This window comes from Salvelinus fontinalis, chromosome 31 (assembly GCF_029448725.1).
Source record: "Salvelinus fontinalis isolate EN_2023a chromosome 31, ASM2944872v1, whole genome shotgun sequence".
NCBI classification, from domain to species: Eukaryota; Metazoa; Chordata; class Actinopteri; order Salmoniformes; family Salmonidae; genus Salvelinus; species Salvelinus fontinalis.
This window is the reverse complement of record NC_074695.1, coordinates 24609858-24623741: the sequence shown is the minus strand read 5'-3', so window position 1 is coordinate 24623741 and position 13884 is coordinate 24609858. Positions and strand designations below refer to the sequence as shown.

Below are 13884 nucleotides of genomic sequence, written 5' to 3'. Positions count from 1 at the left end.
TTGGCTAGGCAGTCCTTGCATCCATTGCTCCGTCTATGAATTTGAGAGTGGTTACATGTCTCTAGGCCCGCCCCTCAGCTTTTTACCAAAACAGAGGTGGGGTGACCCTTTTCTTATTGTTTCAACCACAGATTGCCCCTTTAAATGTTGAAGAATACATTACAGGTAAGTAGTAATATCTCACAATCATTCATGAAAGAGAGGGATGAGTAGGCCTAATGGGATAATAGATTATGAGTCTGCTTTTAACAGTCAGAAGTTCAAAGAGGAGAACTCTTGAACCCCAGAGCCACCACACACTCTCCTGGGCTTTATAAGTGGGATGCACTGTTGAGCGCTACATTCCGAGGGGTTTGTGCTGATTGTACGGAGATTGTGACAGCCGGTTAAATGGCGTCCCTTGAGAAGGCAAGAACAATATGTACGTCGGGGGAAGTGCAGTATTATCATAAGGAGACTAATACTTGGAATTCGTAGGAGGAATGGAAGGAAAAAGAGGCAGAGGAGGTCTAAGAGAGAGAGGGGTACCAACTGAAAGCTGACCAAGTGAAGGGGAAGATTCTCTGTGTTTGTGATGCTCGTCATTTGATGTGACGCAGACAGGGTGGCGTGACTGGTGAAACAGAACAGTCATTGTCTGTTCTTTTGCAGAGGAATAAACAACAAGTAATATATGTTTCAGTAAGATTGGATTTTTGGCATTTATAGCAATGGTTATCAACTGTACTGCAGGGATGGAACGTTTTGGTGGCAGCTGCAGAGAGGTATTGAGATGTGTGAGATTTGATGTCAGAAGAGTTACAGGGTGTTTTAAGTGGTGGTGTCCCATCCTTTCAGGTTGTTGGCCTGAAGTAGGACTAAATCGATTTAAATAGTGGAGTATGGCATACATTTCTTTTATTTTTATGTGTATTTATTTTTTAGTCATGTAGTGTTCGATTCTAGGGTATTTGTTTTATTTATTATTTTTTTCAAGCAAAGTATAATTGAGTTTTACTCCAGTCTAGTAGGTGGCGGTAATGCAACATTTATTGGATGCCAACCTCCGTTAAACCTCATTCGAGAAGACACCCTCTCCTGGCTGGTTCATCTAAGGCCTTTGAGAGCCAAAAGATGATGATTGTCTTAACCCCACAACAGGCAGTGACACCCTGAAGAAAATAGGACAGTGAGTGGTCCCCCTGTGTGTAATCTCCCAGAGGACTCTAGGAGTCTGCCACTTGCACAGGAAAATGGAGCCCCCCCGAATGGCCCCAAACTCGAGAGCCCGTATCCAAAGCTGAATTACAAAGAAGATTGTGATTTTTCCCCCCCAAGTATGTCAACAGAAAAACGAAAGAAAATCATTTTATCCTAAATGTTTTAATATCATTTGATTTCAATAATTTCAGACACCCCCAAGCTCTGGTTGCATAGCACCGCGAGGAGGTGTAGGAGTGGCTTGCTTGCTAAACCAGCTACTATACCTAGTTAGCAGAGGTCTGAAATTGTCGCAGCAATTTTGCTTGTGCCTCAAACACGTAAGTTTTCATTCCGATGACAGATTATTATATTTTTTTTGAAACATGGTTACAGTCTTGATATAGATAGCAAGTCAACAACAGTTGGCTAGCTAATGTTAGCTAGTCAGCTGCAGTGCTAGCTAGATAGCCAGCATTAGCTAGCTAGTTGGGTTTAGCTATATTCTAAACAAAAAAACGAATCTTGACTCTTCTGTGGCAACTTGCTAACTAACTAGCAGCTAGCTAGTAAAACAAAAATATATTTAAGCTGCAGTGCATTCGTAGCTAGTAAGCTGTATATCTAGTAGTGGCTAACGTTAGATTGCTAACCAACAAACATTAGCTAGCTAGATTGAGCTGGCTATCTGTCTGTAAAATGCCTTGTAATATCAGATAGCTAGATATGCGAAAAGGATCTCTTATTTAACCATTCCTCAACCACACCCCCCGGCCATAACGTTACTGAAAATAGGTCACTGGTCAGCTTGAACAACACGAGCTTCCACTCCTATAATAGGTGGCTAGACATTTGGCATAAAGATTAGACAAAGGTGTAAAACAGATTCTCAATTTCAGAAATATTGTCCTTTTATTCTACCATTAGGAAATTGTTTTTCGATCCAATATTATAGTTCTGTCTTCACTTGTGTCTAGGAAAACATAATAGCCTAATGAACAGCCTAATTTGATTTAAACTACAGTCTATCATCTATAGTAGCTACACTACATTACCAAAAGTATGTGGACACCTGTTCGTTGAACATCTCATTCCAAAATCATGGTCATTAATATAGAGTTGGTCCCCCCCTTTGCTGCTGTAACAGCCTCCACTCTTCTGGGAAGGATTTCCACTAGATGTTAGAACATTGCTGTGGGGACTTGCTTCCATTCAGCCACAAGAGCATTAGTGAGGTTGGGCACTGATGTTGGGCGATTAGGCCTGGCTCGCAGTCAGCGTACCAATTCATCACAAAAGTATTCAATGGGGTTACGGTCAGGGCTCTGTGCAGGCCAGTCAAGTTCTTCCACACAGATCGACAAACCATTTCTGTATGGACCTCGCTTTGTGCACGGGGGAATTGTCATGCTGAAACAGGAAAGGGCCTTCCCTAAACTGTTGCCACAAAGTTGGAAGTAAAGAATTGTCTAGGATGTCATTGTACATAACATTACTGAAAATAACGCAGTAGCGTTAAGATTTCCCTTCACTGAAAGTAAGGGGCCTAGCCCAAACCATAAAACAGCCCCAGACCATTATTCTTCCACAAAACTTTGCAGTTGGCGCTATGCATTTGGGCAAGACTTGTCTGTCAGACTACCAGATGGTGAAGCATGATTCATCAAACCAGAGAACAGGTTTCCACTGCTCCAAAATCCATTGGCGGTGAGCTTTACACCACTCCAGCTGATGCTTGGCATTGCGATGCTTGGCATGGTGATCTTAGGCTTGTGTACGGCTGTTCGGCCATAGAAACCCATTTCATGAAGGTCCCGACGAACAGTTATTGTGCTTATGTTACTTCCAGAGGCAGTTTGGAACTCGGTAATGAGTGTTGCAACTGAGGACAGACAATTTTTACGCACTTCAGCACTCGGCCCCGTTCTGTGAGCTTGTGTGACCTACCACTTCAATGCTGAGCCGTTGTTGCTCCTAGACGTTTCCACTTCACAATAACAGCACTTACAGTTGACCGGGGCAGCTCTAGCAGGGCAGAAACTTAACAAACTAACTTGTTGGAAAGGTGGCATCCTATAACGGTGCCACGTTGAAAGTCACTGAGCTCTTCAGTAATACCATTCTACTGCCAATGTTTGTCTATTGAGATTGCATGGCTGTGTGCTCGATTTTATACACCTGTCAGCAACAGGTGTGGCTAAAATAGCCGAATCCACAAATTTGAAGGGGTGTCCACATACTTTTAACTCTCAACCACCACTTGAGAAAATAAACCATAGTCAGATCAAACTACGCTGATGCCCTGTTTCATCATCTTCAGTATGCCAGAAAGACCATACATTTAGATACTAGCTAGATGTTATCGCGATGCCGCAGTTATTTTATAGCTGATCTACCAATCATTTTTTTCATTGTCATGCACTTCAGGTGACATTATTACAGATGTGTGTACTTGCACTGTGCCTGGGCTGAGAAGCATAATATTATTATTTTTTACCTTTATTTAACCAGGTAAACTAGTTGAGAACAAGTTCTCTTTTACAACTGCGACCTGGCGAAGATAAAGCAAAGCTGTGCGACACAAACAACAACACAGAGTTACACATGGAATAAACAAGCGTACAGTCAATAACACAATAGAAAAAAAGAACAGTGTGTGCAAATGGCGTGAGGTAGGCAATAAATAGGCCATAGTAGCGAAATAATTAGAATTTAGCAGATTAACACTGGAGTGATAAATGAGCAGATGGTGTGCAAGTAGAGATACGGGTGTGCAAAAGAGCAGAAAAGTAAATAAAAACAATATGGGGATGAGGTAGGTAGATTAGGTGGGCTATTTACAGATGGACTATGTACAGCTGCAGCGATCGGTTAGCTGCTCAGATATCTGATGTTTAAAGTTAGTGAGGGAAAAATAAGTCTCCAGCTTCAGCGATTTTTGCAATTGGTTCCAGTCACTGGCAGCAGAGAACTGAAAGGAAAGGCGGCCAAAGCAGGTGTTGGCTTTGGGGATGACCAGTGAGATATACCTGTTGGAGCGCGTGCTACGGGTGGGTGTTGTTATCGTGACCAGGGAGCTGAGATAAGGCGGAGCTTTACCTAGCATAGACTTATAGATGACCTGGAGCCAGTGGGTCTGGCGACGAATATGTAGCGAGGGCCAGCCGACTAGCGCATACAGGTCGCAGTGGTGGGTAGTATAAGGGGCTTTGGTAAACAAAACGGATGGCACTGTTAGACTGCATCCAGTTTGCTGAGTAGTGTATTGAAAGCTATTTTGTAGATGACATCGCCGAAGTCGAGGATTGGTAGGATAGTCAGTTTTACTAGGGTAAGTTTGGTGGCGTGAGTGAAGGAGGCATTGTTGCGAAGATGAAGATGCATGTCGTGATTAATCCCAATGATATTGTGTAGGCCTAATTACTGTGTAATTGTCATAAGACCCAAGCCACCCCCTGTACCCGGACTTTGAACTACTCCCCTCTGGGCGCAGGTATGGGCACCCCTCAGCAGGAAAAACAGAACTAGACAATCATTTGTGCCAGGTGTGATATCCCTCCTAAATAGCTCGGGCTAATGTTCCTATCAACTCAGTAAGGCCAGCAGGCTAGTCTTTAAAATAAAATGTTTTATTGGTATGTACTGTAACTTATGAAAGTTGTATTGCCAATTTTGTTTTGTATTTAAACACCATTTTAAACGTGTACATGACACTGCAACAAAATTTCCCCATGGGGACAATAAAGTCAGTAAGTAAGGTCCAGTACTATTTCTAGTAAATGCCTGGAAATGTGCTTCCCAGTTAGACTTAGCTATGTGTCTGATTGAGTGTCTCTCCATACAGTGTGCCATCCAAACCACTCCCATGTGACCTTTAACAGTCCTGCTGAATAGGAGAAATGAGGACCATTTGTGAGTGAGGTACCACTACTGCTTTTCTTTTGTTCACTCACTAATTCTCTCAAGCTACTGGCTTGAGCCACTCCAAATGGTTTAGTATGATGATATAGCTGAAGTTGTTTAATATGGTAACAAGGCTTGACCTTGAAGTTATGTTAATTGCACAGGATAAAGTGGGTATGTTCATTTTGCTGCATTGCTTCTGCAGATATCCCATAAACACTCCTGGACAGGTTTGCATTGGTGAGATGGATTTTCTCCAGGCATTGACTCACCTAGCCTTGTATTCTGAAGAAATTGGTGTGTATCAGTGATGTGCCATGGGGTATGACGTCACCAGGTTCCATGGGGAGGTGGATGAAGACCTGCTGTGTCCCATCTGCAGCATGGTACTGGAGGAGCCAGTGCAGGTTAATGCCCTACTATACCTCTGGACCAGATCTATTACAAGGACTTATTTTATTTATTTAGACAAGTTATCACTGAGTTCTTAATATAGACCTTTCACCGATTTCAAACAATATACTTATTTTCCCATCTTCCCATCTCCGCTCCTTTTTCTCCTATGTCTAGGCCCCACACTGTGAGCATGCCTTCTGCAACGCCTGCATCACCCAGTGGTTCAACCAGCAGCAGATCTGTCCTGTGGACCGCAGCGTGGTGACACTGGCTCACCTCCGGCCCGTGCCCCGCATCATGCGCAACATGCTCTCCAAACTCCAAATCGCTTGTGACAACGCTGGCTTCGGCTGCACAGCCACACTGCGGCTAGATCAACTGCAGTCTCACCTGAAGGACTGCGAGCACAACCCAAAAAGACCTGTCAACTGTGAGGAGGGCTGTGGGTAAGTGACATTAGAGCACATTACACAGCAGAGTAGACCAGACAGAATGGGAAAACATGGCTGTAACTTTTGAGTTGCTGGGCATGCTGCACCACATCTGCAGAATGTGATATTACCTAGTCTTGTATTTATTATTTAGTATTGTAGTGGTCTCTAGAGTGACCTAGTGGCTTTAATTTCATAATGTCACGATTTCGCCACAGGCTGGAGATGCCGAAAGATGAGATGTGCAACCACAACTGCATCAAGCACTTACGTGGCGTGGTACAGCATCAGCAGACCAAGATCTCTGAACTAGAGAAGAATGCTGCAGAGCACAAACACCAGCTGGGAGAACAAGTAAGCACACACTCACGTTGCATACATATACCTCAGTGGAGGCTGCGGAGGGGAGAACGGCTCATAAATGGCTGGAACGGCACGAATGGATTGGCATCAAACACATGGAAACCATGCGTTTGATACCATTCCGCTCCAACCATTATCACGAACCCGTCCTCCCCAATTAAGGCTCCACCAACCTCCTGTGATATACCTGTATGCAAATCCATTAGTGCTCTGTTCCTCAATGGTCAGGGATCTGGTGTGTGTCTGTTTCTTCCACTGTCAGAAACGGGACATCCAGCTGCTAAAAGCAAACATGAGAGCAATACGCAGTGCAAACCCTAACATGCAGAACCTGGAGGAGAGCATTGAATACAACGAGATCCTGGAGTGAGTTTACTCTCCTGTCCCCTTGGCCCTCTCCTCTAGAATATTTTCAGAAGTTTCAGCACTTGATTCCAGCCTCAAGTCTATTATGTTGGATATTGTTTGACTGCTACAATCATTCAAACTCACTTTAAAATCAATCAAATTTAATAAGCCCTTTTTACATCAGCAGTGTTGTCACAGTGCTTTAGAGCTAAAGATCCTATTCCACATCTCACCTGTTCCTGACCTGCCCAACAGATGGGTCAACTCCCTCCAACCTGTGCGGGTGACGCGCTGGGGAGGGATGATCTCCACGCCAGACGCAGTTCTCCAGGCGGTCATCAAGCGTTCACTCATCGACAGCGGCTGTCCTCTGTCCATCATTAACGACCTGATTGAGAATGCCCACGAAAGGAACTGGCCACAGGGCCTGGCCACGCTGGAGACGCGGCAGATGAACCGGCGCTACTATGAAAACTACGTGGCCAAGCGGATCCCTGGGAAACAGGCGGTGGTGGTGATGGCCTGTGAGAACCAACACATGGGAGAGGACATGATCCTAGAGCCTGGCCTGGTCATGATCTTTGCCCATGGAGTGGAGGAGATCTTATAAGTAGATCTTATAATAAACAAACACTAGGAGCAGGGGGGTCTAGCATGGCAGAGAGGAGGGCAAACTAGACATTTTGATTCGCGAGTTAGTTACTCCTCTCTAAAAAAAAATATTTAAAAAAAATACTCCCCTTCTCAATTGAATGGTAATTATGGGTCTATTTCTTATGACAGTTGATATGTCAGTTTTTGTCTCTAAAGATAAGTGGGTGTAGGGGAAATGAAAAGATCTCAATGGCTCCTAAAATGAACAGAAGAGTATTACTTACATATGAGCTTATTTAATATCTTTGCCTTAAAAGGACATTTCCAAAAATACACCTGGAAAAAGAACTTAACTGATAATTCCCAGGATATTCTAAGATGGAATGTTTGAGTCGCATAATAAAAAGCTATGATCTCCTAGGCTTCTCTGGTTCCCCCCATCCTACACCTTGTACTATGTAAATGAAATCATATAAAAAAATATTGTAAATACAAATATTATATTGAAAAAAATACACATTCTCTAGCTATTCTTGTTATACAGTAATTAGACTATGTGAATTTTGTCAGTTGGCATCCATGTGTTTCAGGATGCTGCTCTGGACATTTTGCTCACTTCAGCATTGTTTTTTTGCTAATCATGTCATGACAGTTGTACGCCATGATGTTTTGCTTCTCGTTTATTACTTTTTTGTTGTGCCATGCATTTTATTTATAGATTTTGAAGACGTGCTGGGGCGGGATCTCCACGCCAGACGCAGTATGCTTGAAGATGTTTTTTTGTGTTATGAAAATACATTTGTCATTTTAGAAAATTGAAGCTCATTGTTCATTGCTTCTGTTGTACTTAGTGAACATGAAGTTGGGTCCAATTGACGTTAAACCATTGGAATGTAACATTGTGTAGCTTTACCCGTTTTATTTTGTAAATGGTTGATGATTGTTTGTGTTGATATTAATTGACAATTTCTTATTTTTACCAAACTATTTTATCTAAAAGCTTTGAATTACTGAATGATAGTGACAAACGACAAGGGACTTGATCTAAAGACATGCAGTCGAAAACAACCATGTGGAAATCTAACTTCAATGCTACTTCGTTAGTGTCACCATAATGAGATCAATTTGGATTTAGTTTTTTTGTCATTTTGTGTCCTTTTATCTTTTGTGCTGTGGGGTAAAGATGAAGGAAAAAATGTAATTGTGATCTTGATTGTCATCATGGTACAGTACTGCATGGCTTTTTTCTTATGCCATTGAGTCATTCCTACATGCAGGGCCTCTATACATCATGATTTCTGATGATTAGCACTCTAAGCAGCAGCCTATCTGGCAATGCTCTCTCCGTCCACCCACACAAACACCCACATGGTCAGACATTGTGCTTGTCTACAGCAGCAGTGTCTAGTGAGCTCTTGCCAGCAGCCCATACTCTATTGAGGACTTTCCTTTTAAATCTTTCCCTTTGTTGTGAATGGTTGGAATATCATGTGATTTGCCAAAGGGCATGCTTTTGTTATTGTGCCTGAAAATCATCTGGTATTAAATGATCTAATGGATTGAGACACCTTTTTACTTGTATGGCAATAATTGTACTGTTGGACTGGATTTTACAATGCACAACTGTTTGTTCAGTGCTTCAACCTCAGAAATTCACACCATCAAAGGGTCAGAATCAATAATTAGGCTACTGTCAATCCATCATTGCCTCAACACACCCTGTTTTGGGACTGCTGTCACATTCGGTTATCTATAGATGTTCCATAATATAGGCTACTAATGTAACAAAGCACACTGACAGTGTCATTGCATTTTGTTACACCAGCTACGTTTGATTGCAGCGGCTGTTACAGTGCGTTCTGTGTGATCCATACATTGGATTTCTCCAACTTACGCCTTGATCACACCGACCGTGTTGTTGAGCAAAATGGTAAGCAGCAGCACCTGGATAAGTGTGCAACAAAAGTTCAACATTCCCCTTCTACTACCATTTCTGTCAAGCAGTCTATGGAAACAGTTTGATGCATACTTTCGATAAATCAAATGCAAGTACCACACAGAACACACTGCAACTGCCTCTGCAAGCAATGTTGCAAGGAAATGCAGTGTTCCATTGGAAATTAATGTACTTTTGGTGCACCAAAATGCAATGAAGTTGTCTGTGATCGAGGCGTTATTCGTTACACTGTATGCGTAGATGGCTTGACAGAAATGGTAGCAGAAGGTGAATGTTGAACTTTGTTGCACACTATCCAGATGATGCTGCGTACCATTTTGCGCGTGACACTGTAGGTGTGATGTCTGCGCATACAGTTTGATAAATCCAACGTTTGCACTACATAGAGCGCACTGCAACTGCCTCTGCAACTCAATGCTGCAAGGCAAACGCAGCGTTCCATTGAAAATGAATGTACATCTGGTGTACCAAAATGCAATAATCCTATCCGTGTGAACGAGGCGAAACTGGTCCAGACTTCTTGGCGGAAGATGTAGTTTGCTATAGGTTCACAGTGCATTGAAAATCAAATGTAGGAAAAATGTCCTATCGATTGCAACTGGATGTGTTCATCGCTGCCCTATTATAGCCTAGGGCACATAAATGATAAGAGAAGAACGCACATCCATATACTAGAGTAGACTGGGATAAATGGGGCAAGCCCAATGTAGACTACATCCCCGCCTTGTCAAAGTGCCCGCAGATGACAGTTCGAGGCGGTGCGTTGTATCTTTTTTTTAATAGCTAGGGAGGGGGAAATCGCTGAGTCGGGCGTGGCAGTCAGCCAATCTTTCTTATTATCTCTGGGTAAATGAAAGCTGACAGCTAGACTACGTTTCTTGAAACGTCCACAGACAATTTCCGTCGATTTGCTGGGTGTAAAAACGTTGAATTGTGCCTCGATCCTCGCCGAGGAATTATCTTACCGGACGAACGGCACGACAATCCGTTTAAGGACGACAGACAGACAACGCTCATCATCGCGAAATATAGGTAGGCTAATTGATGCTCAAAACAGCCTCATTTAGTACTACTGGCTGAAGTTCAATGAATCGTGTATTCCTGTTTACAACTTTGCATACAGATATTGCCTGTGAATTTCGTTGCGCCGCTGCCAAGTTTAGGTAAGATACATATTTAATGGGAGAGACGGTATCCCTCGCCTCGCCCAACTGATCTCAGTTGGTTCCCTGGTTGGGCAAAACAGGCCACTTTTGAGTGGTAGCCTACTGATACATCCAATGATGGGTTTCTATATACATTGGATACATCTGCAGCTTCTGTTCCCATGTTTCTCCCCATTGAACCTATAGCCTAACCTTTAGACATGTTCCTCTTTAGACTTTAGTTAACATAGGGCATGTTTTATAGCCTAGTAGGATAGATAAGCTACTAAGAATATAAGTTGAATATACTCTTTAAGGTTTACACAGTGTTAAACTGTCACCCTTATGGCTCAATATTGTAGACCAGACAGGTTGGAGACAAGTTTTATAACTGCCTGCAGACAATGTTGGAACTATGGTGGACTCTTGTTGCAAGGAGCTCTGTCTGGATGGAAATGGCAATTTTGGTTTATATGATTTTCATTAGCAATGTGACATCCTTGCAAATAACTTTTGACTTCTAATAATACAGTTACTTGACATCTAAATGATTAAAACAACTGACAAAGCAACACATTGCTCAACACACAATAACCATAGTTGCACCATTTAAGACATGATGTTTGTCCCTTCTGATATATTTACTTCACTGTGTGCTTATTTCCCTTGGTATGTGTCTCCTTAATTAAGTTACCTATGGGTAAACTAGGTCTTCTGGCCATGCATTTAGAACATGTTGGCAAGTAGCAGTCATAGAGTTGAACTACATTTTGGGCTTTCATCAGGTTTCCTTTAACATTTAACATTTTTCTGGGTCATGAAACCACAAACAGTCACAGGGATGGTTCTGAAAATTTTTAATTTTGTCTTTTGAGTGTGTATTTCTGGCTGGACATATTGCCAGCATGATGTGGCCTAAAGGGTGCCTTGATGGCCCTGCAAATAACTATTCCATGAATAGGTCTATTTGAACAACAGATTACCCAGAACATTTTAGGGATTTAAATAAAGGTGAAATAAATCAAATACAAATTTGAAACGACATGGTAATTTTTCCTTGCTAGTGTAGTTTTTTCATTTCCGTTCAAGTCAAGTGAGGTCATCAGTTCCTTTTTAAGTCTATACCATTTCCTGGTTTCCCTCCCCACTGGAAAATTGGTTGCCAAAAAACAGAAACGTTATCCTCGTTCTGGGAAAGACCGTCTCTTAATGAAAAATTCCTTAACCTGCACAGCTAAGTAATCACAGGGAAACACAGAGAGAGGCATTCCTGGTCAGGTCAACCTGTCGGTAAGGAAACAGACTCTCTCTACAGACGGATCAGGAAGCGGGTCACACTGTTGCTGCAGAGAAATGAAATGCAATTAAATTAATCTAATAGGGATCTATAGAGCTGCCAGAGAGGGATTATGTGTGTGTTTACGATCATGCAATCACACAATCTAAACATTTGATAATTTACTCCCTTTGCCCTATACACAGATTGTACATTTCAATGGTTTTATAATGGCAGTACAGTAAGAGTACACTTGACACTTTCCAGTTCCTCCAAACATGTGCCAACGCTCAGTGTGAAAGTGGCGTGGTTACTGGAGGGAAGGGTGCACCCTCACAAGTCCAGGCGGGTTTATGGTTTTTTCTGTATTGTACGCACCACAGTGTTCCACGGGACTGCTGAATAGTACACTGCTCAAAAAAATAAAGGGAACACTTAAACAACACAATGTAACTCCAAGTCAATCACACTTCTGTGAAATCAAACTGTCCACTTAGGAAGCAACACTGATTAACAATAAATTTCACATGCTGTTGTGCAAATGGAATAGACAAAAGGTGGAAATTATAGGCAATTAGCAAGACACCCCCAATAAAGGAGTGGTTCTGCAGGTGGTGACCACAGACCACTTCTCAGTTCCTATGCTTCCTGGCTGATGTTTTGGTCACTTTTGAATGCTGGCGGTGCTTTCACTCTAGTGGTAGCATGAGACGGAGTCTACAACCCACACAAGTGGCTCAGGTAGTGCAGCTCATCCAGGATGGCACATCAATGCGAGCTGTGGCAAGAAGGTTTGCTGTGTCTGTCAGCGTAGTGTCCAGAGCATGGAGGCGCTACCAGGAGACAGGCCAGTACATCAGGAGATGTGGAGGAGGCCGTAGGAGGGCAACAACCCAGCAGCAGGACGCTACCTCCGCCTTTGTGCAAGGAGGAGCACTGCCAGAGCCCTGCAAAATGACCTCCAGCAGGCCACAAATGTGCATGTGTCTGCTCAAACAGTCAGAAACAGACTCCATGAGGGCCCGACGTCCACAGGTGGGGGTTGTGCTTACAGCCTAACACCGTGCAGGACTTTTGGCATTTGCCAGAGAACACCAAGATTGGCAAATTCGCCACTGGCGCCCTGTGCTCTTCACAGATGAAAGCAGGTTCACACTGAGCACGTGACAGACGTGACAGAGTCTGGAGACGCCGTGGAGAACGTTCTGCTGCCTGCAACATCCTCCAGCATGACCGATTTGGCGGTGGGTCAGTCATGGTGTTGGGTGGCATTTCTTTGGGGGCCGCACAGCCCTCCATGTGCTCGCCAGAGGTAGCCTGACTGCCATTAGTTACCGAGATGAGATCCTCAGACCCCTTGTGAGACCATATGCTGGTGCGGTTGGCCCTGGGTTCCTCCTAATGCAAGACAATGCTAGACCTCATGAGGCTGGAGTGTGTCAGCAGTTCCTGCAAGAGGAAGGCATTGATGCTATGGACTGGCCCGCCCGTTCCCCAGACCTGAATCCAATTGAGCACATCTGGGACATCATGTCTCGCTCCATCCACCAACGCCACGTTGCACCACAGACTGTCCAGGAGTTGGCGGATGCTTTAGTCCAGGTCTGGGAGGAGATCCCTCAGGAGACCATCCGCCACCTCATCAGGAGCATGCCCAGGCGTTGTAGGGAGGTCATACAGGCACGTGGAGGCCACACACACTACTGAGCCTCATTTTGACTTGTTTTAAGGACATTACATCAAAGTTGGATCAGCCTGTAGTGTGGTTTTCCACTTTAATTTTGAGTGTGACTCCAAATCCAGACCTCCATGGGTTGATAAATTCGATTTCCATTGATAATTTTTGTGTGAGTTTGTTGTCAGCACATTCAACTATGTAAAGAAAAAAGTATTTAATAAGAATATTTCATTCATTCAGATCTAGGATGTGTTTTAGTGTTCCCTTTATTTTTTTGAGCAGTGTATTTTTCTGTCGTCATACACTCATTGTTTTTAAAGGCAACAAGCTGTGCCTCGCCCACATTTGCCAGAAATGTGTGATTCATGCATAGGAGCCAAAGTATTTCCACTCAGACAAACCCTGCCTGACATCTGGCATTTGTTGTTTACGTCTCAAATGTCATTAACCAAGTAATGGGTGAACTTCCAGTGATCCAAACTGTTATCAAGGAGTTGCACTCCAGCTCTGTGGTCAACACTCAATAAAAAAAAAAAGATGTCGCAAAACTCATGTCATAGGCTTTGTTTTATTTTGGATGAACCCTGAGAAGTGACCTTCTGAGCAAAGGGTCC

At 43.2% G+C, this 13884-nt stretch overlaps 2 protein-coding genes across 8 annotated transcripts in view; both read left to right on the top strand.

Annotated features, from left to right (window-relative positions):
• Window positions 1–798: 798 nt before the first annotated feature.
• Window positions 799–8779, top strand: LOC129829930 (E3 ubiquitin-protein ligase NRDP1-like). Of its 6 annotated transcripts, none has more exons than XM_055891955.1 (8): window positions 799–1168; window positions 1392–1520; window positions 5024–5100; window positions 5288–5489; window positions 5653–5924; window positions 6128–6263; window positions 6535–6638; window positions 6876–8779. In XM_055891955.1, exons 4-8 carry the CDS (start codon window positions 5400–5402, stop codon window positions 7228–7230), a joined length of 957 nt encoding a protein of 318 aa, XP_055747930.1. In that variant the 5' UTR covers window positions 799–1168; window positions 1392–1520; window positions 5024–5100; window positions 5288–5399; the 3' UTR covers window positions 7231–8779. The 6 variants fall into 6 exon arrangements, with proteins under 6 accessions (XP_055747930.1, XP_055747928.1, XP_055747933.1 ...); XM_055891953.1 differs by having other exon boundaries at window positions 799–1316; XM_055891958.1 differs by lacking the exon at window positions 1392–1520 and having other exon boundaries at window positions 799–1316; window positions 5024–5091.
• A 982-nt stretch (window positions 8780–9761) lies between these two features.
• LOC129829924 (diacylglycerol kinase alpha-like) overlaps window positions 9762–13884 on the top strand; it is a 37840-nt gene continuing 33717 nt past the window's right edge. For both annotated transcript variants that reach the window (XM_055891942.1, XM_055891941.1), the window contains exon 1: window positions 9762–10203. The gene's annotated coding sequence lies outside the window, so the exon portion shown is untranslated. The remainder of the gene's footprint in view (window positions 10204–13884) is intronic.

Coding starts and splice junctions, on each gene's coding strand:
- LOC129829930 (XM_055891955.1), top strand. CDS start 5,400: ATGGGGTATGACGTCACCAGGTTCCATGGGGAGGTGGATGAAGACCTG. Junction 5,925..6,127: donor AACTGTGAGGAGGGCTGTGG/GTAAGTGACATT, acceptor ATTTCGCCACAG/GCTGGAGATGCCGAAAGATG. Junction 6,264..6,534: donor AACACCAGCTGGGAGAACAA/GTAAGCACACAC, acceptor TTCCACTGTCAG/AAACGGGACATCCAGCTGCT.